This window comes from Lygodium microphyllum, chromosome 8 (genome assembly GCF_053477565.2).
Source record: "Lygodium microphyllum isolate KBCC chromosome 8, Lygodium_microphyllum_v1.1.10, whole genome shotgun sequence".
In the NCBI taxonomy this organism is placed as follows: Eukaryota; Viridiplantae; Streptophyta; class Polypodiopsida; order Schizaeales; family Lygodiaceae; genus Lygodium; species Lygodium microphyllum.
In genome coordinates this window covers 144,088,214-144,115,410 of record NC_141142.1, presented here as the reverse complement: position 1 = coordinate 144,115,410, position 27,197 = coordinate 144,088,214, and the positions used below count along the sequence as shown (strand labels likewise).

General features: G+C 40.7%; 1 protein-coding gene across 2 annotated transcripts in view; it reads left to right on the top strand.

The window, feature by feature from the left end:
• The window catches only part of LOC148032962 (kihadalactone A synthase LFS-like), a 143,738-nt gene extending 124,747 nt beyond the window's left edge, over positions 1-18,991 (top strand). For both annotated transcript variants that reach the window (XM_087683658.1, XM_087683657.1), the window contains exon 11: positions 18,515-18,991. In XM_087683658.1, the coding sequence (XP_087539784.1) occupies positions 18,515-18,596 (82 nt within the window). In that variant the 3' untranslated portion in view covers positions 18,597-18,991. The remainder of the gene's footprint in view (positions 1-18,514) is intronic.
• Positions 18,992-27,197: the final 8,206 nt, after the last annotated feature.

Genomic DNA, 27,197 nt, shown 5'->3' with positions numbered 1-27,197 from the left:
GACCGGGTATCTTGCCAAGGTCCTCTTTGCCTATTCCCTTCTAGTTACCTTATCCCTTCACCTATGCCTGTCTATGTTTTACAATTTGCACAGGAGGGAGCCTGGCGCTCTTTTACAAAATTTTAGTGGTGCCTTTGCATTATAAGCGCCTTTGCCTTCGACTTGACCTTTGCGGTCGCCCTTGCGCTTTTGGCATTTCCTCTTTCATTCCTTTGCCTGGCTGCCTTTTTCAGCATTATTCCATATTTTTGAATTTTCTTTTTTCCCTCTTGCCAGGTGTTCAATACCACATTACAATGGGTCAAAAGATCAACATTGGTGTTTTATTTATAGGCAAAAGGAGATGGAGTATATGGATTTTTATACATATCTCGGACTCTTTTTCACAAGGTTCACTCTTTCTATGAGAGACTCAATAGAGACTAGATTGGCACATTAGGATAACATTGGGTTGTCTAGAGGGAATGTGCCAGGGCCCGACCCATGTATTTTCAGGTTAGCCTCTTGGCATATCAATACACTCATCACTAGTGATAGTATCATTTAGGATTTGCTTTTAGCTTTTAGCTTTTACTCATTGTTTTCTTTCTAGAGAGCTGTGTCACTCTACAAATGGTTGTGACTCATGGTCATTTTGGCCTTCTATAGACATTAGTAAATTATTTCATTTCATCTCCATGTACATTCTACGGTGCTCAATTGCCATCATGGCCACATGGAATAGGAATGGGAATTGAGAACATGATTGGGACAAGGAGACTCCATTCTTGTGATGGGGATGAAATGGGAAAATTTTAAAAAAAATTAGGATTTTAAAATAATTATGTATTAAACAACGTCACAAGTATACAAAGATACTCTAAAAGCACACTTTAAACAGCATATTGCATGTACGGTCCATGATATATTAAGACCAATCAATGCTACAAATAAGACTTAAGTACACACAACAAACAACCATATTGATTAAAAACTCGAGAGCCATAATTCATAAATGTTTGAAGGCTCAATTACATATCATATCATCATGAAGTACACAAAAAAAAGGTCAAGACTTGTGACTCATGAGTCATAAAACAAACAATACTGACAACACCCTCAAGGCCTTTCGGATATATGCATAGCAAAGACTCTATCAAGGATCTGGATAGAGATCATTCACACTCTTCATGGGAGATGGGAAAGGATGCAGGGCAGCTTTGAGAGGATGAGGAAGAGAATAGAGTATTTTTGGTGGATATGGAATTCAGACACCTTCCATACTTTCCCTCTTATGGTTTAGCATTATAGCCCACTAGATTGGTTGTTTACACAACCGTTGTATTTGTTATGTACTTAGTTACTCTTCACAGAGTTCCTCGTATTGTGCATTTTACCTCAGGCTTTTCTTTGAGGTGTTATTGATAGAAATTTTTTCTCTTGACGAAAAAAAGGCCATGCTTAAGACCTTAAGGCTCATCTTTTATGTCACAAGGGCTATCCTCTAGTGCCTCTTGAATTGCCTCCTTAGTCTCTCGTGAGTCTCGGAACTATCCTTCTATATGCTCCTCCTCTTGCTCCATCTCCTAGTGAGTAAAGGGATCAACCTTTGCAATTATACTCTTACAAAGCATATGTAAGTTTGCACTAATGAAGACAAGATCATTGGCCTTTTGCACGCCAAGGCTACTCTTCTTAGAGGCAATGGGACTATAAGAGCTCCACAATTGTTTCAAACAAGAGGGGCTATAGCCTAGCTCAAAATGTGAACTACGAGGTGTGATAATATGTTAGGGTTTGCGTAGAGAAAACACAAAATGTATGAACATATCCAAAATACAATAACTCAAACAAAAACACAAAACACAAACTTGCCTTTTAGTGGCATTAGTGTAACCCATCTTCCCTTTTAGTACATGAGCTCCCAATGTTTCATTGTGGTCATATTTACTTGTTAAGTCTTTGATTCTTATGCTATGTTGTAACACAAATAGAGAATAAAGATGACTCTGAAGTAAATGAATTAAATGAATGAATGAGTGCACAAGATACTTGAAGACAGATCTATCAAACGGCCAATGGCTCTTGTGGGAGAGGGTTGAAGAAGTAGTTGAAGAGTGAGTCCACTGGAGATAGATCTTGAGGGCTGTAACCACTAATTAGAGCTTATGTCATGAGGGCATGTATTTTTGAAACCTCACTTAACATGTGGATTAATTTATAATCACATGATTAAGTAAATGTTGCACATGTGAGGTACAACTAGGATTAGAGTAAATTTACGAGTCCGAGACTTAAGGAAATCACGGGATATCAAAGGCAAAAGTTGCTATAAGGTATGTTGTATAAGTACTTGGTGGTATTTGGTGCTAGTTTTTGGCCTAGGTCATTCATTTGGCCATAAGTGTCAATTGGTGACACTAGAGAAGTGGTGTCATAAGTGTCAATTGGTGACACTAGAGAAGTGGCGTTTAATGGTACCTAACGCCAATTTGATGGTTAAATATGACGCAAAGGCACTCGCGAATGGAAGTTGTCTAGCTAATTTAATTATTGGCCTGTCAGATTATTTTTCAGGGTACCAAAATAATTATTAGATTAATTTTCAGTATTTAAAAGACTCAAATTTAATATTTAATTATGGCTAATTCTAGAAAAACCATTTGGGAAGGTTGCCACTTGTCAAAGTTACTCATGTAAGACTAAAAAAAACATCTTTAGAGGTTGGAGAGGCATTTTTAGTGTATTGAGCTTGCAAGAGAGAGGGAGGAGATGTTGCTGGTCTGATTTGCAGCCATTGGAGGACTTTCTGAGGCAGCTAGGGGCAAGAGGAGACCAATCAATAGCAGATGACGGCATCTACAGGTTGTTGAGACAGGGTAGCAGGAGTAAATGACTGATTTTTTGAGTTCTTTGCATCTACAAGCTGTTGTGGTAGGGCAGCAACTGCATTTGACTGATTTACAGTCATTCTTCACGACAAAACTTTGAATTTTCTCTCTCTACAGCTTTCTCTCTCATCTCCTAGCCATTTCACAACCTTGCTTTGAAGATCTCAGCATTTGGACCCTTGGAGACTGAGAAATTGCAAATTTCTCTACTATAAACCCTAATTTACAGTAGAAATTAGGGTTTAGCAGCAGCCTTGGGAAGCATACAAAAAATTGAAAGCCCCAAGACTTGGATTCAACAAGGTTGAAGGTGAATTTCAGCTAAATTTAGGTGGAGGACTAGCTAGCCATTGAATTTGGTGCATTTCCATCGTCTATGAAGTGGATGAAGGCCAACTAAGTGTCTGAATTAAGGGGCAAAATAGATTGAAGACTTGTTGGTCACTTTGGACAGCAAGGGGAGTTTTGATTGCGAAGAGGATCGGGAGAATTCCATTCTAAATCAACTTCTTTTTCAATAAAGCTAAAGAAATACCAAAAGGGGTGCCAATTTTGGGGTCAATGGGGTGTGCACTGTCCAAGATCAGTAGGTAAATTTGTATTTTCAGATTTGCATTAATTGTTTGCTGCTGTAATTAAGTTGTAATCAGGTATTTACCACCCATCCACAGAAGGAAGTCTAGTTTTAGCTAAGATGATGCTGAAAATGGTAGGGCAGCAAGATGGAAACCAAAATGCAACAGTTTGAAGGGTTGGAACTGTTGAGCTAAAAATTCATTCCATACTGATTAGTTCTTTAAAACATTCCCAAAACATGTAAATTATCTAAAGTGTCATTAGACGGGGAGTGGTTCTTGAGAGTTTCTTTTTTCTACATACAAAACCCTAATTTTGGAGGATCCTTCTGCATCTATGAATAGACAGGCTGCCCACCATTTAGATCCATGTGTACAGGTTTCTCACTTCCACGTGTAGATCTCAACCATCAGCCTTCTTCCCGTGGCTGTCCAGTCCCTTGAGACTACTGCCATTCATCGTTAGCCCTTGGCAACTTGTCCACTGTTGCCACCCATCACTCCCATCTGCTGGCGACATCATAAGCTCCCTGAGAGTGCTACATTTACTGATTAGGGAGGACGCACTACTGTCCATGCATTTTCTCATAGGTTGCGTTTTGTAGTGCAAGCCTCGACACGTCATCCGACACTCCATTAGTTGCTACATTTTGCAGATTTGCTGCTCGCTTCATCCTCACTCACCTCCTCCTGCTATCATGTGGCTGCCTACTATGTTGGTGATCAGTGTTTTGCTCTTTCCGACACTTCGACATCTCCAACTTGTGGTTACAACCCTTGGGATCCATCTTAAGTAGATGTCACACTCCAACACTCTTCATCTCTGCCCTTGAGCATTCTATAGACCCTTATATTCATGTGCAACATTCATTCAATTCATAGTTCTCTTCTCTCTCTTTCTCTATTCATGTTTGTTTCTGTGTTTGAGGTTTTATGTTTAGGATTTGAGTTTTGCACGTCATTGTCTGAATCTTTGTATTTCAATCGTGGTCATACTTTTTGTGTTTCCTCAATGCAAACCCTAGCACATCTTCACATGGTATCAACATTGGTGCTCTTGTAAAGAGTATCCTATGGATATTGTGAAGGCTCAGTTTGTGTGAGGTATACGAATGACATATATGATATATCTGATTCATAATGTCTCAGATACCTTCTTCTCGGGATCCCATAGTGTCTTATCAGGCTTCTCTATCATTGGTGGCCTTGAGGAGGCATTATGGACTCCACGAAGAAGATAATACCCCACCTTCACCTTCAACTTCTTTTGCTTCTCCTGTCCCCAATTTCAATCACATGACAGAGGAGGAGTTTGAAAAGTACTTGTGCATCACGTATAGTTGAGCTTACAGTCTCCTACTAGCTTTGCTACTACATCCTGACCAGTTGTTGGCGAGGCTAGCCACCTCTCTGATGAAGGACAACATACATCATTTGGGATGAGTGGCGAAACATCTTCCTTATCTCTGCGAAGCTTAGTGTCAAGTTCATATAACCCCTTTGAGTCACATGAATCAAAACCCTCCTCTTTTTCTCCTTCTGGTATGCAGGATTCAGATAATCCTCAATATTTAAACTTCAATAGAGGGGGCTCTCAAAGTAGACATCCTTCATCAGGTATATCCACATCTTCTATTTCACTTCCATCCTACCCTCTTTTGATCCACACCTCAATTTTCTCTCTTCATCACTTTGAAATCTCGGATTGCACTCTTGTATCCAACACACTAGGAGTTGGATACTCCATCTCCGCTCCTAGCACTTTCTCTTTCTCCACACCATATTCTATGTACCCTCACTTCACTATCTCTTTGCACCATGGTACATCATTAGGGGGAACGCTACCCTTTCACACTATGCCTTCCATATACCCACAAGTGAGCACTTCTTTTCACCTTGGAACGACGGTGATAGATATCCTTCCCACTTTCCTCGGACACTCGTCTCCTCATCCATTGGCCTCTTAGACGCAGGAATTTTCATGCTCTGCTTATGGCGTTCCGTCACACACTCCATGGGTCACTCCAACATAAGCATTTCCATCCTTTGCCCCACATGTTCCTATCCCTCCTCCATGGGCTACTCATGTGGTCACCATGCCCATGTCTAGTGCCTCCATAGCCACCTTTGGAACCACTGTACACATATACCGCATGCATAGTGGGCACTCAAGGGTTCTTTCTCAAGTGTACTCCAATCCTTCCCCCCCAACAAACCCACTGATAGTATCCCCTCTACCCACATTATCCTTCTTATAATACTACCACTCTTGTTGATACGGCCAAGAATGCCTTCATGGATAAGACTTGTTTCAATTGGTCGAATTTCACTACTTCGTCGAACTTCATGCAACAAGTGCTTGAATCTTAGGGCCTTTGAGACCTTTTCGGTGTTCTAGAGTCTATGTCGTACCCTCAATCAGCTCACCTTGATTACATCTGTCAATGGAGAGCCCACAATGCCACAACCAATGTTGAGGTAATGCAAGGGTTGCTTCTTGAGTTCCACCCTCAGTTATAGCATTTCCCCCTCACAACTAAGCATTGAACATCTCATTGACTGCTATGTGGCGCGAGATCGCACTCGACATATCAATCTCAACTTTGAGATTTAGGAGTTTTCCATTAAGGAAGGGGATGATCTGAAAGTCAAGTTGGCCAAATATAAGTTACTTGTTGCGTTTGCTACTACTAGCTCACCAAAGTTAGATGACGATTAGGTGACACGATACTTCCAATTCGTCCAACACATCATCTAGTTGCCCCAACTGCTGACTTATGAGTTTGAGAGTTAGTTCTTATGTTACGCAAGGCTATGTGATGAAATTCACAAAAATTCCTCCACATATTCTTATTTAGAGAGGGGTCTGGTTGCCCCTTCTTTCCATGGGAAAGCCGGCGTTGGCAAGAACTCATAAGATGCGAAGGCAAACCAAAACAAGGGTAGCATCCCTTTCTTCGATAAAAACAAAGAAACAAAACCCATCTGGCAACAACACCTAAGAAAGATAGATTTTGCACACATTGTTAGAGATTGGGTCATATGGACAAGGAGTGTTACACCAAGGCTTAAGGTCTTCCTCCTAAGAAACTTGAGCAAACCGTTACGACTACCTTCACTCCTATTGGACAGTCTCATGCAGCTACACCTCTCACTGTTGCTCCATCTGGTCCTTCTGTCCCAGTGGCCGTTGGACATGTGGCCCGTGGATAGCCTCAACAACCTATATCTTTCAATACTCCTAAAGGCTTATCTAATTGGTTTGCTAGCTCCTCATCCATTGCACTCTTTGCATCTATTCCTAGGTCATCCTTTGCACCTCCATCTAAGACCACTTTGCCTTTTTAGGTATTTCATTGGCGGTGACGTGCTGATGGATGCATACAATGGTGGCCGCATCCTTGGTCTTTCCTTCTTCAGTCCTCCATTGCATTCACTCATACATATACACTCATTGCATTGCCTTTCATTGAGCTCTTATTGGCCTTTTTTTTTCGCTTTGGAGCATCTCACTACAAACCTCTATTTTGTAGATTTTGATCTCTTGCAAGGTTGTGTGTTTTAGTGTAGGGCTAACATGTAGGTTTGTAGCGGTCCTTGGGTTGGAGACATGGGGTGTCCCATTTTGGGCCTGAGGGGGGGTGTTGGGTCTATGTCTACTACCACCTTATTGTCTTTCCCTCCTGTAACTTTGGGAGAGAAACCTCCTTAGACTAATATTAGGACCAAACTCTTTGGGCTTTGGGTCAATATCTTGAGTTTTCATCTTAGATTCTAGTAGGTTGAACATTGCTTCTTCATCTTTCTTCCTTTTGTCATGCATCTCCTCTAGAGAGAAAATATTATTTGTGTGATTCTTTCTTAGGTAATAAGAGCAGAGAACTCCAAGGATGGTTGGCTTTCGGGTACATTCAGTAGCTAAATGTCGTGCTTGATGGCACTTTCCACACCAAGTATTTAACCACATGATATCTCTTCCTACTCATTCATTCCATATTCATTAGCTCTTTAAAATAGCCCCAAAACATGTAAATTACAAAAAGTGTCATTAAATGGGAAGTGGTTTTGGAGAGTTTCTATGTTCCACATGCAAAACCCTAATTTAGGAGGATCCCCCTACATCTATAAATAGATAGGCTTCCCACCATTCAGTCCCATCCTTGTGTGCAGGTTTCTCACTTCCACATGCAGATTTCAACCATCAGCCTTCTTCCAATGGCCGTCCAGCATCTCCAAACTTCAGCGAGGTCATCATCAGCCCTTGGCGACTTGTCCATTGCTACCGCCAATTACTCCCAGCAGCTGCTGGCAACATCATCAGCCCCTCTAGACTGCTGCATTTGCTGATCAGGGAGGCTGCCCTACTGTCCAGGCATCTGATCAGCATCAAACAGGCTACATTTTGTAGTGCTAGCCCTGACACATCATATGACACTCCCATCAGCTGCTGCATTTTGCAGATTTGCTACTCCCTTCATTATCAAACACCTCCTCCTATGGTCACCTAGCTGCCTACTATCTTGGCGATCAGTGTTTTACACTTATGCTTCGACATCTCTGATTGATAGTTACAACACTCGAGATCAAATCTTAGGTGGACATCATACTCCGACATTCTTTACCTCTGCCCTCGAACATTTTGTACGCTCTTACATTCATTTATAGCATTCATTCACTTTAGAGTTTCTCTCTCTTTCTCTATTCGTGTTTATTTCTATGTTTGAGTTTTGAGTTTTGTGTATAGGATTTGAGTTTTGCACATCACTATCTAAGTCTTTATGTTTCAATAATAGTCGTGCTTTTTGTATTTTCTCAATGCAAAGCCTAGCATATCTTCACAGAAACCATAGCAATCAAGAAATGTGTTTCTTTGTTTTAGAAACTCTAGAGATGTTTCTAGAAGTAAGAAACATTTCTGAATAAAAGATGCCAACTTCTTTTTTTTTTTTGGGTGGGGGGGAAGGCAATGATGCCCAATTGTACTAAAATCCTTTCCACATTGCACATGGGTTATGTAATACTTTTATCTCAATTTTCTTATAATGTTTGAGTTTTGAATCATAGTATAGCTTGTCAGAAGGCTAAACATTGACATAAATAATGGATGTATATTCTGCTCAATCAACTCTCATAGTTTTTTTTGCAAGAAAAATGTGACTAGTTATATTACTCAAAAGATTTTACAATGAAGTACATGTGTTCAATAGATTAGTTGGAGCTAATACAAAGTCATACTAAAATCATATATACAAGCCTCTCAAGGTAGTTTGGGGGGGATTTGAGGAATAGAAGTCACGAAGGAGAGTATCACCACCTAGGGTTACTAGTCTACATTATGAAGAACAGATCATGACCACCCTAGGTACGTAGTAAGAAGTGGTGTTGGAGCTTCTCACAAGCTCAAGAGTCACCTTGCACGTGATGCCAACAGCCACGGAGGTAGTGGATGATTGAGGTCTAGAGCTCTACCAAAGTTGCATATGTGGACATGCACTTGCCGGCCAGAACCAACTAATAGCGTGCCTTCCAAATGTGCCATATTGTGAGGCTCTTAATAATCTCCCACACCTTCGAACACTCTGCTCTCGACTCTAATTACCTAATAGATGGGTTATGCCTTTCAATCCGACCATAGTACAAGACACACATCAACCTCATACAGCTTATGGCAGCCTTGATTAACTACCTACAAGTAGACAGCCCCCAAGATATAAAATCCAAGCTAGGCACCACTCGGCAGAGAAGATGGCATGCTCCTCTCCACACCAGCTACATTGCCTCACAAGACCAAAGGCAATGCTTTGGAGTTTCCAAGCATTGTAGTGGACAACATTTGCAAACTCCATCTTGCTGCATTTGAACTAGCCAACTCCCAACAGCCAAGCCTTCAAGTGCCAATAGCCTTAAGAAATATGACACCCTCCACAACCTCCAGAGTAATGTTATGTTTTGTCTAGTGCTTGCTACGCGAGGGTGCCCAATCCATGTCCTCTTGCATCAAAACATGCCCGCCAGTCCCTGTTATGTAGGCCAAGAAGCCTTGGGGCTCCTTGGCAACCACAACGGCAAGCCAAAGCCACTCTTCAAGATTCCACTCCACCTCATCAAGAGGCCAGCTCTTTGAGATCCAGAGGTTCCATTCTTGAAACTCACTCTGAGGTACGTAGGGGTCCAACACCCAAGTCTTCCCTTGAGAGTCCAATGACACAAATTCTCCTCCAAGGTATAGCTAGTAGCCTTCTGCTAGTTTGGAATGCGAACAAAACCTTGTGGTGGGAGGTACCGCTCACTCTACCCATCACCTACAAGGGGATGCCTACTGGTGAGAATCTAGCTGCCCATACCTCACCAAACAACATTCTCTCGAATTCTTGGGTCCAACCAGTCCTATGGGATTGCTACCTCAATCTTCCTGCTCCTGACCTCAACTCCATACTGACAGCGAGATGCCTGTTGTAAGATTGCCTAGTTAGCCATAGTACGAGTAGGGCCAGCCTCTAGCTAACTCATGGGACTCGAGAGAACTCATTGATCTGGATCATGTCATGATCTCGAACTTGGGGGTTCCAAACCATCAGCTGGTAGTCCATCTCCTCGTGACAAATTGGAGGCCTCTGAATCAAGGCCTTACGCAGGCCTTGCCATACCTATAGTAGACTATGCAGGAAGGAGGATTTGGGTCGGGTGATCTTTGTTGACGTGAAGATCTATGTCAAGTATAAACCTCTGCAGGAGCATAGACGTTGAGGACCCCAAGATAAGTGTCCCCTTAGTCAAGTCTTACCTGTAGGACCCTTCCTACCATAATCGTCCCATGGTCTCACACACAAGCTAGAAAGCTTAGGCCAATAGAAATGCAAACTCCTCCAGTTTTTCCGTGAGCAGGGAGGTAGTAGGTGTACGATTTGCCTGACTATCAACCTCCTGAGGCCATGTGCCTCACTATAGTGGAGATTGTTCACATTCCAAGATGCAAGGTTTAAATTCATGGATAGTACTAGTAGTTGCTGAACAAGCACATGTCTGATGTGGAAGAAGTTGAGGAAGAGGAGGAATTGTGGGACTTGCACATTCACTTTCGCGGAAGCTTAGAGGGCAGTGTTGGACTAGGGGTTTCCATTACATGTCCTCACTAGCGACCTTTTGAGAATGTTGCTGTTGACTGAGGGGAAGGGGGCAGTAAAATACAAATTTGGCTTAGCCAGCCGTGGGCCGGGGGGTTTCGCTGGTGAGCAAGCACCTATGGCCAATGGCATCTTCTGGAGGAGGGCAATATCCACTGGGTAGCAGCGTCATATGGGGAAGCAAGCACCTATGGCCAATGGCATCTTGTGGAGGAGGACAATATCCAGTGGGTAGCATTGTCATGTGGGGAGGCAATGGCGGCCTGTACCTAGAAGCAAGGCATCAGGAGACAGCATGGGGGAACCAGGTTTTGAGGTGGGGACAATGGTTCACTGGTGAGTAAGCACCTATGGCCAGCGGTGTCTTGTGGAGGAGGACAATATCCAGTGGGTAGCATTGTCATGTGGGGTGGCAATGGCAGCTTGTACCTAGAAGCAAGGCATCACGAGGCAGCACCGGGGGTGGGGGTGGGGGTGGGGGTGGGGAGGGAGGAGCAACTGGTCCAGCAGACAGCAGGTGGGGGTGGTTGGGGACGTGGCATCCAAACTTAGGCGCAAGGCGCCAGGTGCAGCACTAGGTGGGGCGAAGGTGGTGGGTAGTAGGAAGGCGGTTGGGCGGCAACATACCAGGTATAAGCAGGCGGCAGCAATCGACAGGAAGGGGGGGGAACTTCATCATGCACTACTGCATAGGGGGTAGAAATATGCAGGCATAAGAGAGGCAGTCGACTCTCATATATTATCACTTATGCTCAATTGGCCTTTTTTTGTTTAAGAGAAAGTTCCATAGAGGTTTCGAGCCTCTTTTCCTAGTTCAAAGCTATTAAAAATCCCTTTACAAAAAGACCTGCATTTCTTATTTTAGCCCCTCTTGAAAGGAACTTCTAAGGCATGTTTCTAATGTTTTGTTTCTAAATGATTCTAACATTTCTAACTACTGTGGTTGGAACTGGTAAACGCAGCAATGTATGGCCTGAAAGAGAGTGCAGCCAGCCACATGCAGCAGTAAACAGCTGGGCAACAGCTAGTAGAGGGTAGGATGCTGGACAGCGTGTGCAGCAGCCAAACACAAGCCGGAAAATATAGTATAGGATGCTCGACACGGGGGGGGGGGGGGGGGCGCTCTATGTAGCAGCAAATGCAGCAACATGGAGTAGCAATAATGAAGGTGCTGGCAGAAGGAGAGGTCTCCTAACTTTAGGGCAGCAGCCAGAGTAGACAACAGTCAAAAACATGGCTTCTTGGACTGATGGTGGCATGGCAATAGTGGGATTATGGCTGAACCTGCAAAAGAAGGGATGAGTAGAGTGGCTGGGTAGCCTCCTATTTATAGATGTGGATGCTCCCAAAATTAGGGTTTTTGCTTATGGGACATAGAAACTTTGGTAATTTGTGAGTTTTGGGACTGCTTTAAAGAGCTAATGAAGATTTAATCTATAGTGTAACTTTTTTAGCTTAACATCCCCTCTTAGGCCAAGAAATGGAACCAAAAAGGGATTGCAAGCGCAACTGGCCCCGTGTTTTTACCCCAAGATGTCCCACCCCAAAGTAGGTAGGGCATTGATCAATGGGTGCATATTGGCTGCCCAAAAACCTAGCAAGACTATAGAGGCAATGGTTATCTTATCTTAGGAATCCAAAGGGCCACCCCAATTAGACCAAGGCATTGAATAAAGGGTGCTAAACCACTTTGAATGCTTTTTTTTTTGTGAATATAATGGGATAATTATGCCCATGGGGCGAAGTTAAAGGGATAGTTAGATCTAACATCATAAAACAAAAGACTATCCCAACTATCTGTCGAGGGTGTCGGTGATAAAGCAAATGGTGAAGAGGTGTGGAGGGATAATGGTAAAAGAATTGTAGGTGGGGAGAGCTTAGGGTCCGCTAAGAGGTGCTTTGCACAATGAGATGCATAGATGAAGGCTACATGATAAGAATGCACATGCAACAAGGTGCCACTTGGATAGTGTCCCTTGTGGGACAATTTTTCACTTATCCAAGCACCCTTTTACAAAAATGATGATGATGATCATGCAATGCAAAGGGTGAGTACACAGGGAAGGGTGACCAATGTTGAAGACAAATGCCAAAACCTGTAGGTACCAAGTGAAGGGTAGGAACCCCCTCTCAACCATGGATGTCAATGCTAAAGGAGAGAGAGAAACCTGATGTTAGTCGTGCGGTGCCAAGAGCCATGAAGGACGATGAAGATGAAACACCTCGACTAGGGGAGCTAGGGAGAAGCAGCCACCAGGGTAGTAGCAAGAGATGTCGCAAGATCCACCTCGAGAGTGGAAGCCTCTGTGTTGGTAGAAGAGCAAGTCTCGAAGGAAGATGAAACCACAGAGAAATGACAAGCAACCCATGTCTCTAGCTTAGGAAAAGGATCGGTGCAAACTTACATGTTAGTCCTAGACTGAAACACAAAGCCTTGCAAAAGAGATTAGAATCTGCAAAATAGGGATTCATAGTGAGATACTTTAGTACCAAACAACAATAAAGGTAAAATGAATGAAAGGTAAAAGTAAGGAAATGTGTGAATGTGTGAATGTTGCAAAAGAAAAATGAAGAAAATCCTAAGGCTCAAGTAGCCTAAGGACGAATTAGCCTATGGGCCCAACTCAATAAGCTAAGGAACTAGGAGTATTGAGAAAAATGTAGACTAGCCTAGAGAATCCTAAGCTTACTAGTCTAAGTTTGTGGCCACTATCGTGCACATCCATCAATAGGTCTTTGCTAATGAAGCTCATGGCGAGGTGGGGAAATGGTATGAGGTCGAGGCGTATGAGACCCTAGAATGGTGGCAAGATATACCTATGATGAAAAATCTAATGGAGTGGGATTAGCAAACACTCGCTCAATCCTTCAAGAGACCTATAAGGAAGGGGAGGAAAGGATTGTTCATATTCCATATGCTACATGTCTAGTAGCGTGCCACTAAGGTGGCTATGTACCAAAAGGAGCAAGAGGAGTCGGTGCAATAGCTAGAGGCGTAGCCGATACAATATATCCATAAGTGGGTATTGAATGACTCAACATGGGCATGGTAGATGCATGAGTAGCCCAAGGAAGGTGGATAGGCACACTAAGTGGAGGATTGAAATCCCTACATCGGAGTGGTCCACGAGTGTGTGATAGTGCACCATAAGCAAAGGATGAATATCCTTGTATTTGAGAGAGCGATGGAATGGGTGGTGCTTGTCCAAAGGGAGTGAGGAGATACCCAACACAACCATTCTAGGAGAAACATATGTGCTCACTTGCGGGTGTGTGAAAGGAACAATATTAGTGGGTGGTATTCCCTATAACAATGAACTAGAGAGCAAAGTGGCATTAACCTGTGCATAGCTAACATGTGGAAGTGGAAAAAGAAAAGTGCTGGGAATGCAAACGCATGATCCTAATCCTATTATGCTTGATGTACATGTGGAATTTAAAGTGCTATTGAAAGCATATGAAAGAAAATCTAAGTGAGGAACAAAAAAGAGAGGGATGGGAGGGATTTGTGAATAAGGACTACCAACTCATGCTCAAATGAAACAAGTATACCTGCGGAAGTACGTCTACTTCAAGCATCTTGATTGAAGTTAACATAATCAAACCTTTCATGATCTAGAAGCATACTAGAAGAAATAATAGGAAAGGGCTTGTTTCATATGACTCAAAAGGGTTATACAAACCTGATGTTGGGCTTGGCTATGATGAAGAAGATGGTCGTCCCGAATGCAACATGTCTTGCTTGAGTGGAGAGGTGGTGAGCCTCACAAATTGATACTAACTAATGTGGCCCTAGGAGTGTCTAGAGAGTAGCAAGAATATTTGATACGCATGAATTAACTGAACTCCACTTCCATCATGAGCCCTACATTTGGCCATGAAGAAGAAAGAGATGATGTGTTGTCCTTGTTAACACCATAATGTCTCCTTAGAGCCTCTAGTGATGGAAAAACTGGAGAGGGCATCATAGCTTTCCAAGAGTAATGAGTCTAAAACCTTGTGAATGTGTTATGTGTTACCCATCCATCTCGCAAAAACAAAGCCTCTATGATAGTTGAAGGATACTCTTTAGAAGAGCACTGACTTTGATACCATGTGAAGATATGCAGGTTTACTTTTTCCGCTTAACACGTTATACTAGGCACTAAAGCTTAGGGCCATCATATCCAAAATTTTGCCACCACCAAGGTCCATCTTTAGTGAGCATGTCTAGTTGTGCATCATCACAACCAAATGAACCAGGAAAACCCCTATAGGCTGCAAGATGGTCCCTCACTAAGTGCCTTCTCTTAACATCAAGAACCATGTGCTCCAAGGTGCCCCTCTAGCCATCATAGACCTTCTTATCATTCTTCTACCCACAATCTGAAACTCAAGGCTCAACATGTATGCAAGGGAATGCAAATGAGATGCATAGGCATCCCATTGTGTCACACATAAGGTGCAGATCTAATTATTCTAATCCTCATCTAGCACCAACTCCTTTAGATGCTCAATCATCCTATCCATAGCCTCATAGACCTTGTCAATATATAGCTACATAGTATCTATGAGACATAGTAAATGTATAATGGCTTGAACCATGGGATTAATCCTCTTTACCTCATCCCAAAATCCCATGTCCTCAACTATGCCCATATCTGGCTGCATAGCATCTATGGGGCACAATAAATGCATAATGGGCTCAACCATGGTATCGATCCTCTTCACCTCATCCCCAAATCCTCCCATGTCCTTAGCTATGCCCATGGCCATGATGTGCTCTTAAACTTATCAATGATGAAGATATGCCTCACTACACCACTGCACTCATCACCAACCCAGCATCGAGAAGTTGTAAGCAAAATGAGTGTCGGAGTACTTGAGGAGAATCTTTTAAGACTACTTTGAGAATTCATGGCAAAGAAACCGATGGTTAAGCACAAAGGTCACTATCTAAGTAGCTTTAGAAATCATTGGCTCAACCTGTGAAAGCTTACCAATATCCTTAAGAAGATTATTCCAATAGTAAGCCATACAAAAATAAACTATAATGTGGGGGTAATAGCCCTCAAGCATAGCATCGACAACTCTATTTATTGGCTCACCATCTACTATGAATACAACACCATTATGTGACCCAACCATCTCAATAGTTTCTATCCATTCATGGGATAATATATTGGTATGCTTGCTGGTGCCTAAAGCATCATGAGATGAAACAAAGTATATTCCACCACAAGAATATGCTAGTAGCCCATGAATGGATCTCGTGTGGCTATGGCTCCATTCATATGGGATCAATGTCACACCATGGGCATGCCCAAAACATCTTTGTGACCTCTAAGCTTGCTCAACCTTGCATGGAGTAGAGGAAATAGAGCAATGGAATCAAATTGCGAAGAAAGGGATACAACCAGCAAACACATCCACAATAGCCATAATTAATGACACATTGGAGGAAAGAAGAAATGAAAAGTGAGAGCACTCTATGTTTGGGTGACGGGGCTTAAAATGTATGAGAGAGTGGAAAAAGACACCAAGGAGTTATACACACTCATGAATATCAAGAGAGATGTATGTATCTCTACTTGGAGAGTGGGCAAGAAAAGCATAGAAGGAGAGACCTCAAAGGAGTGTGCTCTCATCGTCCGCTTCCCCACCACAGAGACTAGAAGAGACTTCCTAGCTCAACGCCACACGTTGAAAGGCACAAGTGTATTTATGGGCAATGATCTCGTACCAATCCAGGCAGCCTACATACCAAGAATCAAGACAGCTAGGGAGGGGGGCAAGCTAGCCTCCTATAGAGGAGGAAGAGTGGTGTCATGGAGCGGCACACCAAATGACAGTGCGAGACCTATGGAACCAGCCTTGCAATAGTAACTTGGAATTGTAATGGCACTCTACGACTAGATGTGGGAGCATTTGAGGAGACATCAGAGACACATTAGGAACTGCATACTACACTCCCACAAGTGGTAGGTTATAGATGAGAGTTACCGTATAGGAAGGAGACATGTATGGACCAGAGTAGCATGGGATTAGGAGTGGCTGTGCTATTCAAAGCCGAACTCTAGAGTAGATGATCGAGGTGGTTCATAGAGATGAGCAAGGCCAAATATATGTCGATGAGAGAGCAGGGTAAGGAGCATCCTCTGTACATTGCCATATTCTATTTTCCCCCCCTATGACATCTTGCTACACCCAACCAAAGGGGCAATCACCATATGTAGCATTGGATAAGGATATTTAGGAGTTCCCAAGGGAGGGAGATGTCATCCTACTAAGAGACTTTAATGCTAGGATGGCTTCTTATCAAGTTTCTTTGATACATTTGAGGAGATATTGTAGGAGCAAGATGTGGTAGAGTTACAAATGGAGAGGATCTTCTAGGACATGGGAGAAGTTACAGAGCATGGGAGATACCTTGTGGAGATGGGTACGGCACGTGGACAAGCCATCCTTAACGGTCTAGCTAGATACCCCTCATCGGGCTCCTTCACATGTTACCCCCATTGGCATAGTGCCATCATAGTAGACTATGTACTTTCTTTGCCAATGCTTATACTCTATATATGTGATCTCTCTGTTTCATCATGTTTGCTTGGAGTAGTCATACCATGCTTACCTATCTTTCACTTTTGATCTCCAATTTATTGATGTGTAGACCCAACATGCATGCAACCCACCAACACCTAAGGTACTTCTCTAGAGAGACAGAGGATATCAATGAGATGGAGCTCATTAGACTATTATAGGTTGTAGACACCAACATTCCACTACAAGAGCTCACTCGGTAGTCTAGTGAGGCTCTACACATAGCAATAGGGGCAGCCTTTCCACACTCCAGGCCTACAAAGAGAGCCTCCGCCAAGGTGATGTCTCGGAATAGCTGAAGTCTGCCAGCCACAAGAGTCAACTGAGGAGGAAATCTTGGACCGCTAGGTTGCCTGAAACTTCACGCTAAGTCAACCAAAGGCGAGCTGCAACCAATCGCAACTCGCCATGTATGTTTCACTCTAGGGAGTAAACAAAGTAAACCCCTTTGACAAAGGCACTTCCTTACACTTTAGTTGTGATTGATGGCACGAACCTTGTCCATGCAGCCATCATTGTAACCTTGGCAACACCCATGCCCTTTTGACTAGAGGGTGTTTTTTTTGTTTTTGTTTTTTGAGCCGGGTGCGTAATCAGGCTCAAAGGCGGAACCTTGTGCCACTAGATTATGATTTCTCTACTTCCTTCTGGAACATGTTCCTTGGAAGACTGCTTACCACCCAAATGATAGAGCATGGGTAGGCACCTAGTAAAACATAGTGCACACATATCATGTAGATAGCACTATAGGAGTACAACGAACTCTAGCCATAGCTACGGCAAGAAGCACAACCCGGTGCCCACGCCCAACCGGCCCTCGCCCCTACAGGAGACACATGTTGAAGATACAAGGGATACTACGCCGCCATCAGAGGGCCCTACCCCGCTCTGATTTAGCCTCTCGATGTTAGATAGACCCATGCGGGACATTTTAGGATGACCAAGCTTCATGAGCAGTTCCACACCATACTTGGAACACATATGAATTGTACCTAGCCTATTTACCATTTTGTACCTACTCAATTAGTTTATCATAGCATTAGATTGTAGCTTTACTGGGACCTGGAAAGTTTCCTAGACATTTTGTATGTAACGTTTTGGTCTCATAGGCCAACTTGGCCTTTCCTAGACGTTGATATAACTTTCTTTCTCTCTCTCTAATACCATGAGGATATTCTCTTGTACATGCATGTCTCATAAGCCAATTTGTTCTTTAGTAGATGTTAATGTCTTTCCTTTTTTCTCATATTCTAGATCATGTGATAGGAACAACTTGTAGAACTCCTTAAAATGGAAGAGATAAGCCCCATTATAATATTTTATAATCTTTCTCCCCAACTGACCAACTAATGTCACTATTTTGTAGATATGCACCCATACTGGGTGGTGATTACCTCCTCCAACGATATGCTGAAACCCATGCAAAGGATCCAAGTTCTCTAGTTTGAAAAGTTTCTTGAAACCAATGCAATGTAGTATGCTCCTTGGGCACTTAATGATACTTGAACAAATGTTCGTTCAAAATAAAAGCATTTTGTATAATTTCGATGTATTGCATCCCATCATATTGATAGGGCAGATTGTAACATGTGAAAGGTCATAGACGTAGGGTGCAGTTGACCAAGTCTAGTTTCTTCCATCCCTCTAGATTGAGTGGTAGATTATTCATCATGATTATACTCTTAGAGTATGCTAGATGGGGATAAGGCATGGGACTCCTTTGACTAGATTTAATTTCTTTTTTAGTTTCTCCTTGATACTCAAGACATGGAGTTGTATGTATTTTTCTCATAGACAAATTGAGTTCTTCAAATGATATTAGAGCAGGATTCTCTTAAAGAAAGACATTTTTCTATGTGATTGTGCCGGTGGTTCGAAGTTTAATGTTGATGCTTGACTTTGTGGTTTTGTTCTAATTTTTCTTGTATTAATGTGCATGGGAGAAACTTTTCCTTAATTTTCACTATACTAGATAATAGCATTGAGGTTTTTAGGGCATTTTTAAGGTGATTTATACACAATGTGACTAAGTTAGTGTTTGCTACAATTTGCAATGCACATTCCACTCCGTATGGTAGCTCATTTGGGAAATATGCATAACCCCTTCATGTGTCTATAGATTCTTGATCTAACTTGAGGAAAAATATGCAATAAGATCATTGTCTTAGGTAATTGTGGCCTTTGTTTCTATGACCAGTAAGTTCAAAAGTGTGAAAGTGTGAACTTTTGTTGGTGAGGGAGGTAATGTTTTGCATGGATGATTGTTCGTATATGTTTTCATCATTGTGTAGTGCTTAAAGTGCAAGAAAGCATGTTGAAGACCATTGATATATAGACTTGCAAATTTTATTTAGTCTTCCTAGTACAAGTGAGAGTGGATAGTTGAGTTGATGTTGCACACTTGTTGGAACAGTGAGTGATGTTTTTATGAATTGATTGGTTTGGTTTAAAGATTGAGATTTCTTTCCTTGCTTTTATCCAAGTAGTTGCTTTCATATAGCTCCACCATGTCAAATTAAAGAGGAAGCATGATGTTTGTGTTCTCATTAAGAAAAAAAAGTAATCACTTAGTTATGTGTGTTCTCATCAAGAAAAAAAACTAATCACTTGGCCTCGTCTCTCTTAACAAAATTGACTTGGAGTATTTTCTCTTTCTCGAGTATGATGTCTAAACCTCTTGAGTTTGTGCGCTCTCTCTCTCTCTCTCTCTCTCTCTCTCTCTCTCTCTCTCTCTCTCTCTCTCTCTCTCTCTCTCTCTCTCTCTCTCTCTCTCTCTCTCTCTCTCTCTCTCTCTCTCTCTCTCTCTCTCTCTCTCTCTCTCTCTCTCTCTCTCTCTCTCTCTCTCTCTCTCTCTCTCTCTCAACATTGAGCTTAGTTTTCGACAAGCCATTATGAAGAGAAATGCGAGTTTGTAAAATTATCAAATGTTCATTGCGGTGTTTTATTGCCAAGTCAGAATACATGATAGCATTAGAAAGACGAAGCACACTTACTTTGCAACACTAGGTGGGAAAATTTTTAAGGAATTTAAAATTGGCAAAATACATATATTCTCTTTTATATCTTATTCTTATATAGTTATCTAAGTACTTCTTATGGCCATTTAGAAACATATAAGGATGCAAGAGGTACAAATACTTGTTGATATTTAATCAACTATTTTGTTGAATGGCTTGAAAGAAAATTGAAAGTATGTCAAAAGTCCATGGCATCACTAGGGCCATAAGTTCTTGTCATTTTCGAGAGTAACTAGTTATAGATATTTACTATTGAAGTATCCAATCTTGCAACATATTTTGTGCTATATTAATGGATTCTACAATTTTTAGGGAAAACAAAAGAGTTGTATGTTAAGCCTACATGTTGTCTCTAGTGCTTTTGCACATAAATTATATGCTAATCCTAAAGCTTATAAGTTTGAGCCTACAAGTTCAACATATGCCAACAACATATGCCAAAAAGCTTCCAATTTATCTATAGGTTGTGGGAGTTGTATAGCTTGTAAGCTCATGTATTGGGTGTTGAAACACTAAATATAGAAGCATCATGCATGCATAATCACTTGTGGATTTTGATATGTTCAAAAGATAAGTATTTAATTTTCATAAGGATATTTATAAAAGGGGTTAAAATCATTACAATACCCTTTAATGTATTTGAAGCAACAAATTCCTTATATAAAGCAATAAAAGCCTTATGAATTTACTTAAATACATTTGAACTTGTTGGGGAATGGAATTCCAACATAGTGGCCTAGGTTTTTGTCAACAAGGTAGGGAAAGGTTTAGCATCTAGAAGTCAACAAGGTAGGGGTGTCCTCTTGTTCCCTTACTTTTCCTTTTCATACCAAAGGCCATAAGTTTTACTAGCCTTATCCCTTGTGGTACTTGACTCTTTTAATCATCGCTTTGACTAGCTTCTTTGGCTTTGATTTTGTAGGTTTTATCACCTAAGATTATTATTCTCCTTATTAGATGAGTACCAATCCCATGGCATGTCTGTACAATATAGCATACTGGAGTAAGAACCAAAGATAAATAATGCCTAGGATGCAAACTGTAGAGAGGTAATGGATAAGAGATGGAGTTTTTGAAGAGAAGTGGCATAGGATGTTATAGTGAATAGCTTCTTTGGTTCCTTTGAGATGTCCTCACAATCAAGATTTTGTACTCTCTTCTTAAGGGTTGTGCCTAACTAACCATGCAAGGTATGGGTGATATTTGATATATGATTGGGATATGGACCTAATACTAGGTGAGTCCAAACTCCCTAAGTATGCACCATGCTTAAGGATCTAATTGGTGGAATGGTCCAATATAGGGAAATCAAGGTGCTAGGCTTGCCAAGTGGGAGTGAGATGTCTTACTATTGATGGGTCTTAAATTGTGATATGGGAAATGGGCTTAAGGGTTAGAAATGGGCTTGATTGATCGAGGCCACTAGATATACCTACTTAGATGGAGTGTAGGTTAGAGCATTACTTCTCCTTTATTTATTCTATTAGATATATAAGCCTCACTCGTAATGTATTATTTAACTAATATCCACATACATGGAAGATTAGGAAAGGAAGGAATGGGAGTAATTAGCAAATTAGCTATTGTTCATATCATCTTGCAACTCCAAGGAGTGTGTTGGTAAGAAGATTGTGTAAAGAGTGAGATGAGCCATTGTAGTATTGTCAATTTCAATGTTAACATCAAAGAGCAAGGGTAGAAAGTGTAACTTGCCTTCCAAACAAATCCTTGAAAGCATGTTTAGTTAGTCCATTAAGGGATGTATTGAGAGGACTCCATCCAAAACTTTGATGGAGTATCCAAACTTTGTTTTAAGGTCTTCTGGCAATGTTTCTAGTGTCGATTTGAGGTAGTTGCTTATGTAAAAACATCTCAAACCGAAGTGAACTAATATCACACTTGATTCAAAGAAATGTCAACCCCTCTACCCATATGGTAAAGTCTTGCCTAGTCCTTTATGCATTGGTTATGTAGTTCTTGTGGTGTGTATTTCTTAAGAAATCAATATTTATTTGTCCAATAAATATTTATTGATGTACAAAATCAATGGCATCCTATGGTATAATATCGCTCTTCTTTTGCAAGATGCTACTCATAAAAATGTGAATTGTATTGAAAAGCAATATCTACCATCGTGGCATGCGGGCCATGATTGTGACATAGCATATTCCATTTGAGATTTTTCCGCTTGGACTAGCCAATTGGTTATATGCAACTCCCCTTCAATCAAGATCTTATATAATAGAAGGTGATATTGTAGTTTGTTTTTCAACAAAAAGTTGCATACCATTGCCATCACTTGAAGGGTAGTGGGACCCATGTAAATAGGGTCACATTCAAAAGTTTTGATTGCTCTTCTTTGTTCAATATTAGACATAATTCAACTTCTAAAATGTGGTACTAGAGCTCAAATGATGTAGCGTTCCCTTTTGAATGGGCTTTTAACTTTCACTCTCTTTTGTAAGTTTTATACATCCTTTAAACACTTTAGGTAGAGTCTTGGGTGATATGATGAAATTAGCCTAGCAAGTTCAATTGAAATTTTAGGTACAACCTACAACAACTCATCAATGATTATAGGGTGATGTGACCAAAGATATATTATTATTCTTCCCCAAATAATTAGTATTGTAGCTTGTAGTTCTTGGTCATTAAGCAGTAATCCTGCATCAATTTTGTGAAAGACTCCAATTTATTTAAGTGGTCATTGTACTATCATTTTATTAAAAATACGCAGTCACAATCTGATCAATCCATTGTACCACTCCTTTTGCCATTTTGAGGAGCTTCCTTTTCCCTATCTTTATGATTTGAGGTTTAGGTCAAGTAGAGTAGACTTATTTGAATCAAAGAATTTGTGCTTCGAGCGTGCTCTCTAGCTTGAGAGTCTTGTCCACATTTGTTGTCATGATGGGGACTTCTTCTTTTCTTGAGTCAATGGTTGTAGTTGGAGTATACAACCCTTCTGGTTCCATGTTTGCATTGAAAGTAATTGGATTCTATGAAAATAGTGGTGGTAATAGTCAATGTTGGCTATTAGCTCGGATCACTAGTTTGATTGGAAGAAATTGTGTGACTTGAAGTCTCTGATATGGATTGTTTGGAATTGCTATTGTTGAGCTTTTGACTATTGAACTGATTTTTCTTTTGGATCCAACAATTTGATTAAGTAGTAGTTGGTGGTATTGTCAGTCCATGCTCTGCCATTGGTATTGTTTTGGGGTTAGCTTTGGATCTTTTGCACTTTCTTTTTTATTTTTCCACAAGAGAAGTTAGAAGGGGCTTTGGCATGAGAATAGTCAGTTTGGTTCACCTTGATAGCCAAATCCATATGTCTCTTTCATAATAACCTTGAGCTTTCAATAGGGCTCACAATTGTGTCATTATGCAAAAGGATATTGACATTTTTAATGGGCACTTTTATTAGCTATTATTATTATTATTTGATAGGTTATGAGGCTATCATGGTTTTGTTGGCATTTTAGACACCACCTATGCTCATCTATGTCATATAGGGAAAACTTGGTTGACTTGCATCATTTTCTCTTGTTGGGCTTTGAGTAGCTCAGTGATCACTCCTTCAACCCCCTTACTAGAAGTTTTGGTTAACTTTGAAGTAGGCTTCTTATCCTTCTTTTGAGGACAAGTAAGATCTCCTTTATCAAAAGACATTATGATTGACAGTGGAAATTCTAAAATGAATGCATTGTGTGTGATACAAATAGTAGTCAATTTGGATAGTCAATCTAACTATAGGAACAAAAGTGTATTTGTAATCAAAACTTTCTATCTACGTAATTTCCTTTACTATAAATCATGCCTTATACTTGTCCAATGATCCATCAGCCTTGTACTTAGCTTAATAGACCCACTTGGTATTACCTTGTGATTCTTTGGACAATCATCAAGGTCCCAAGTGTGATTATACATGATGGAATCATACTCCACTTGAATCACTTTTATCCACTTTGGATCTTACATATGCTCTTTAAGGATATGAAGCTCTTGTACTTTCTCCAACTTTGCCATCAATGCATAGTTAAGCCCTTCTTTGGATTGATGTGGAACATCTTGGACTTCTTCAATTATTCGTGGATCGCTACCATCATGGTGATGGCTTCCTTGTGTTGAGCTCCTCAGGCTCATTCGTCTTTTTATATTGAAGTTATTTATGCCTCTTAAGCACCATAAGGGTTGGTTGACCTATGTCTAATGGTTGTGGGTAATAAGTAGGGATTTATTGGGTGTCTAAAGAAAGATCCTCCTCCATTTAATGTGATTGCTCAATAGATATCACGTCATGATTTGTGATGACTTTCCTTTTAGAAGGGTTGTAGAGTCATTAACCTTTGACTTTTCATTGTACCCAAGGAAGTTATATTGGGCTCCTTGCATCCCACTTAGTTCTTGATGCATTTGGTACATGCACAAAACATTCAGAACCAAAGATTCCAAAATGAATAATTGAAGGTTTCTTACAAGTAAAGGCTTGCAAAAAAGAGTCATTCCTTTCATAGCTTTCATATAGTTGTGATTTGGGATGCAAATAGTGGTGCTTAGTAATTTATCCCAAAGCATCTCTAGAAAATTCTTGTTTTTTGAGAATGCTCCTTGCCATCTCCACTACGACACAATTCTCACTTTGCTACACTTTTCTATTGAGGTGCATGTGCCATACTAAGTTAACACTTAATCCTACTACCCTTGCAGTATTCTATGAATTCATTTTTAAGTGAATCTATCCCCCCTATGTGATCTAAGTTTCTTAAACTTGTTGCCAAATTCTTTTTCTACTAAAGCATGTCATTGTTTGAATTTTGCAAATGCTTTATCTTTAGTCTTCAAGAAATATACCCATGTCTAGTTTAGTTGTCAATCAAGGTCATGAAGTAAGAAGAACCACCTATAGCTTGTGTCTTTATCTTTCCACAAAGATTTGTGTGTATAAGATTTATAAGAGATTATCCTCTACTTGCTTCGTGTGGAAAGGGCTATCAATGTTGCTTGCCCATCATGCAAGCATCACATGTATCCAAAAAATTTGTTACTAGAGGTAAATCTACAACCAATTCAGTCTTAAACATTTCTTTTAGAATAGGAATACTCAAGTGACCAAACCTCTCATGCCAAAGCTTACTTATGTTATTCCCAACTTCTGCAATACAAGTTGTGAACTAATACAAGTTGTTGCTTTGAGTTGCCCTTCTAACAACCATACTATCATCATTTGTTATTTTTGCACCATTCCTATCAAAGTGGATCTTCATGTCACAATCAGTAAGATTGCTGAAACAAAAAGCGAGTTTCTCTTTATATCTGGTACATATAGCACATCTAATATTTTTTATTAACTCCCTTAGTTGATAAAAAGAAAATAGTATGTGAGCCTTTTGCTAGACATTTTATATCATTCCCCACAAAAACCACAATACCATCTTTAACTGATCATAGTGAGGAATACCAATCTTAATTACTAGGAGTGGCACCACTATTAATGATCCAATAATCGTCTTCTTTTTAAAAGTGAATTGCTTTTGCACAATCTCTTCAATAGCAAACCATAATTCAGGCTCTACTTGAGCACTGTTGTTGGACTCTTTCTTGGCTAGTCCAATGGCCTTGATCATGCTATTATTCTCATTTGCAACTTTCTTTATGTATTAGATCTAATTGTGTCCAATCTTCTCACAATAGAAGCAAGCCATACTTTTCTTATTCTTATCTTTTAAAGTAGATGAAGAGGGGTTACCATAGTCCTTTCCTTTGCCTTAATTTGTATTTATAGAGAAAGTTGCATCCTCTCCGTGCAACAGTTGCCTCATTTTTTATCATTGACCTAGATAACCATGTCCAAGTTCCATGGAGACAATCTGTAATTCACCCTTTATCTAGAATAGTGTCTTCCAACATCTGTAAGGTTAGGCCATGGAGATTTTCCAACTCCATCCTAGGCCCGGTATGAGGTGTCCAAATACTCCCTAACCTCCAAGTTGCCATAGGAGCGAATCAATGTTCTGTAGTGGTCTTCACAAAACTCAACCTTTGGCTAGTGTATTGAGCAATGCCTTTTCAAGTTCCTTGCCTTTAATGGTAGAACAAGATGGAGGAGCTCGTATTCCTTGAGTACAATGTGCATCACAAGTAGATGCACAAAGTACTACCTTTATGGCATCATCTATGGTTAAGATAAGCAAAAGAAAGGGAAGAAGAAATCCAAGAAATTAGAGTCATCTTCAAACTACTCTAATACAAATTCAGAAGGGAAGCACAAAGGATATCCCAAGTTTCCACATTGTGGGAAGACCTTGGATCCCAAGGAGAAGTGTTAGAAGATATGCCCTCACTTTTTTCTCAAAGTAAAGAAAAGAGCTACCTTGGAACCTCCCTCTATGTCTACTTCCGTCATATCCATCAAAGCCTTCTTTTGTCTTCTAAAATACCTTGGGTCATTGTATTGTCAAAGTTCATTGGAGGAACTCTAACGTGTATTGAGAGAAGTGACTAGACTATCGAATTTTGGAGATAGCACATGAAGACATCTTCATGCAAGATCTTTAGTTGGAATAGGTATTCCAATTGCTCACATATGATCTCTCAAGTCCATGACCCTAGTGATGAACTTTTTAGCAAATTTAGTCTCATACATCATCTCAAGGGCCAATTGAGTTTCAATGTTTTGCTTCCTTATCTCATTTGTTGTTTGGTATTGGGTGTCGAGATGACCTAAAATAGGTCCAACAATAGCTCTCTCATACTCAAGCACACTCTTGGACCCTACAAACCAAACCCCCACATCTATGTGGCCATGAGTGACTAGATGACTCGTTAGAGAACCTCATACATTCTAAAACGCTATGTTTTATAGTCCAATCCCTACTTGCCTCATCCTAAACTCCAAGCAAGGAGCATCCCAAACATATAGGGTGTAAACACCCCTCATAGCATAGATGTAGGCACCCTTTAGTTGAGTATCTTGGCCTCTACTATGACCATCCTCAAACCCATTAGGGTGCACTGGAACCCATCTCTTTT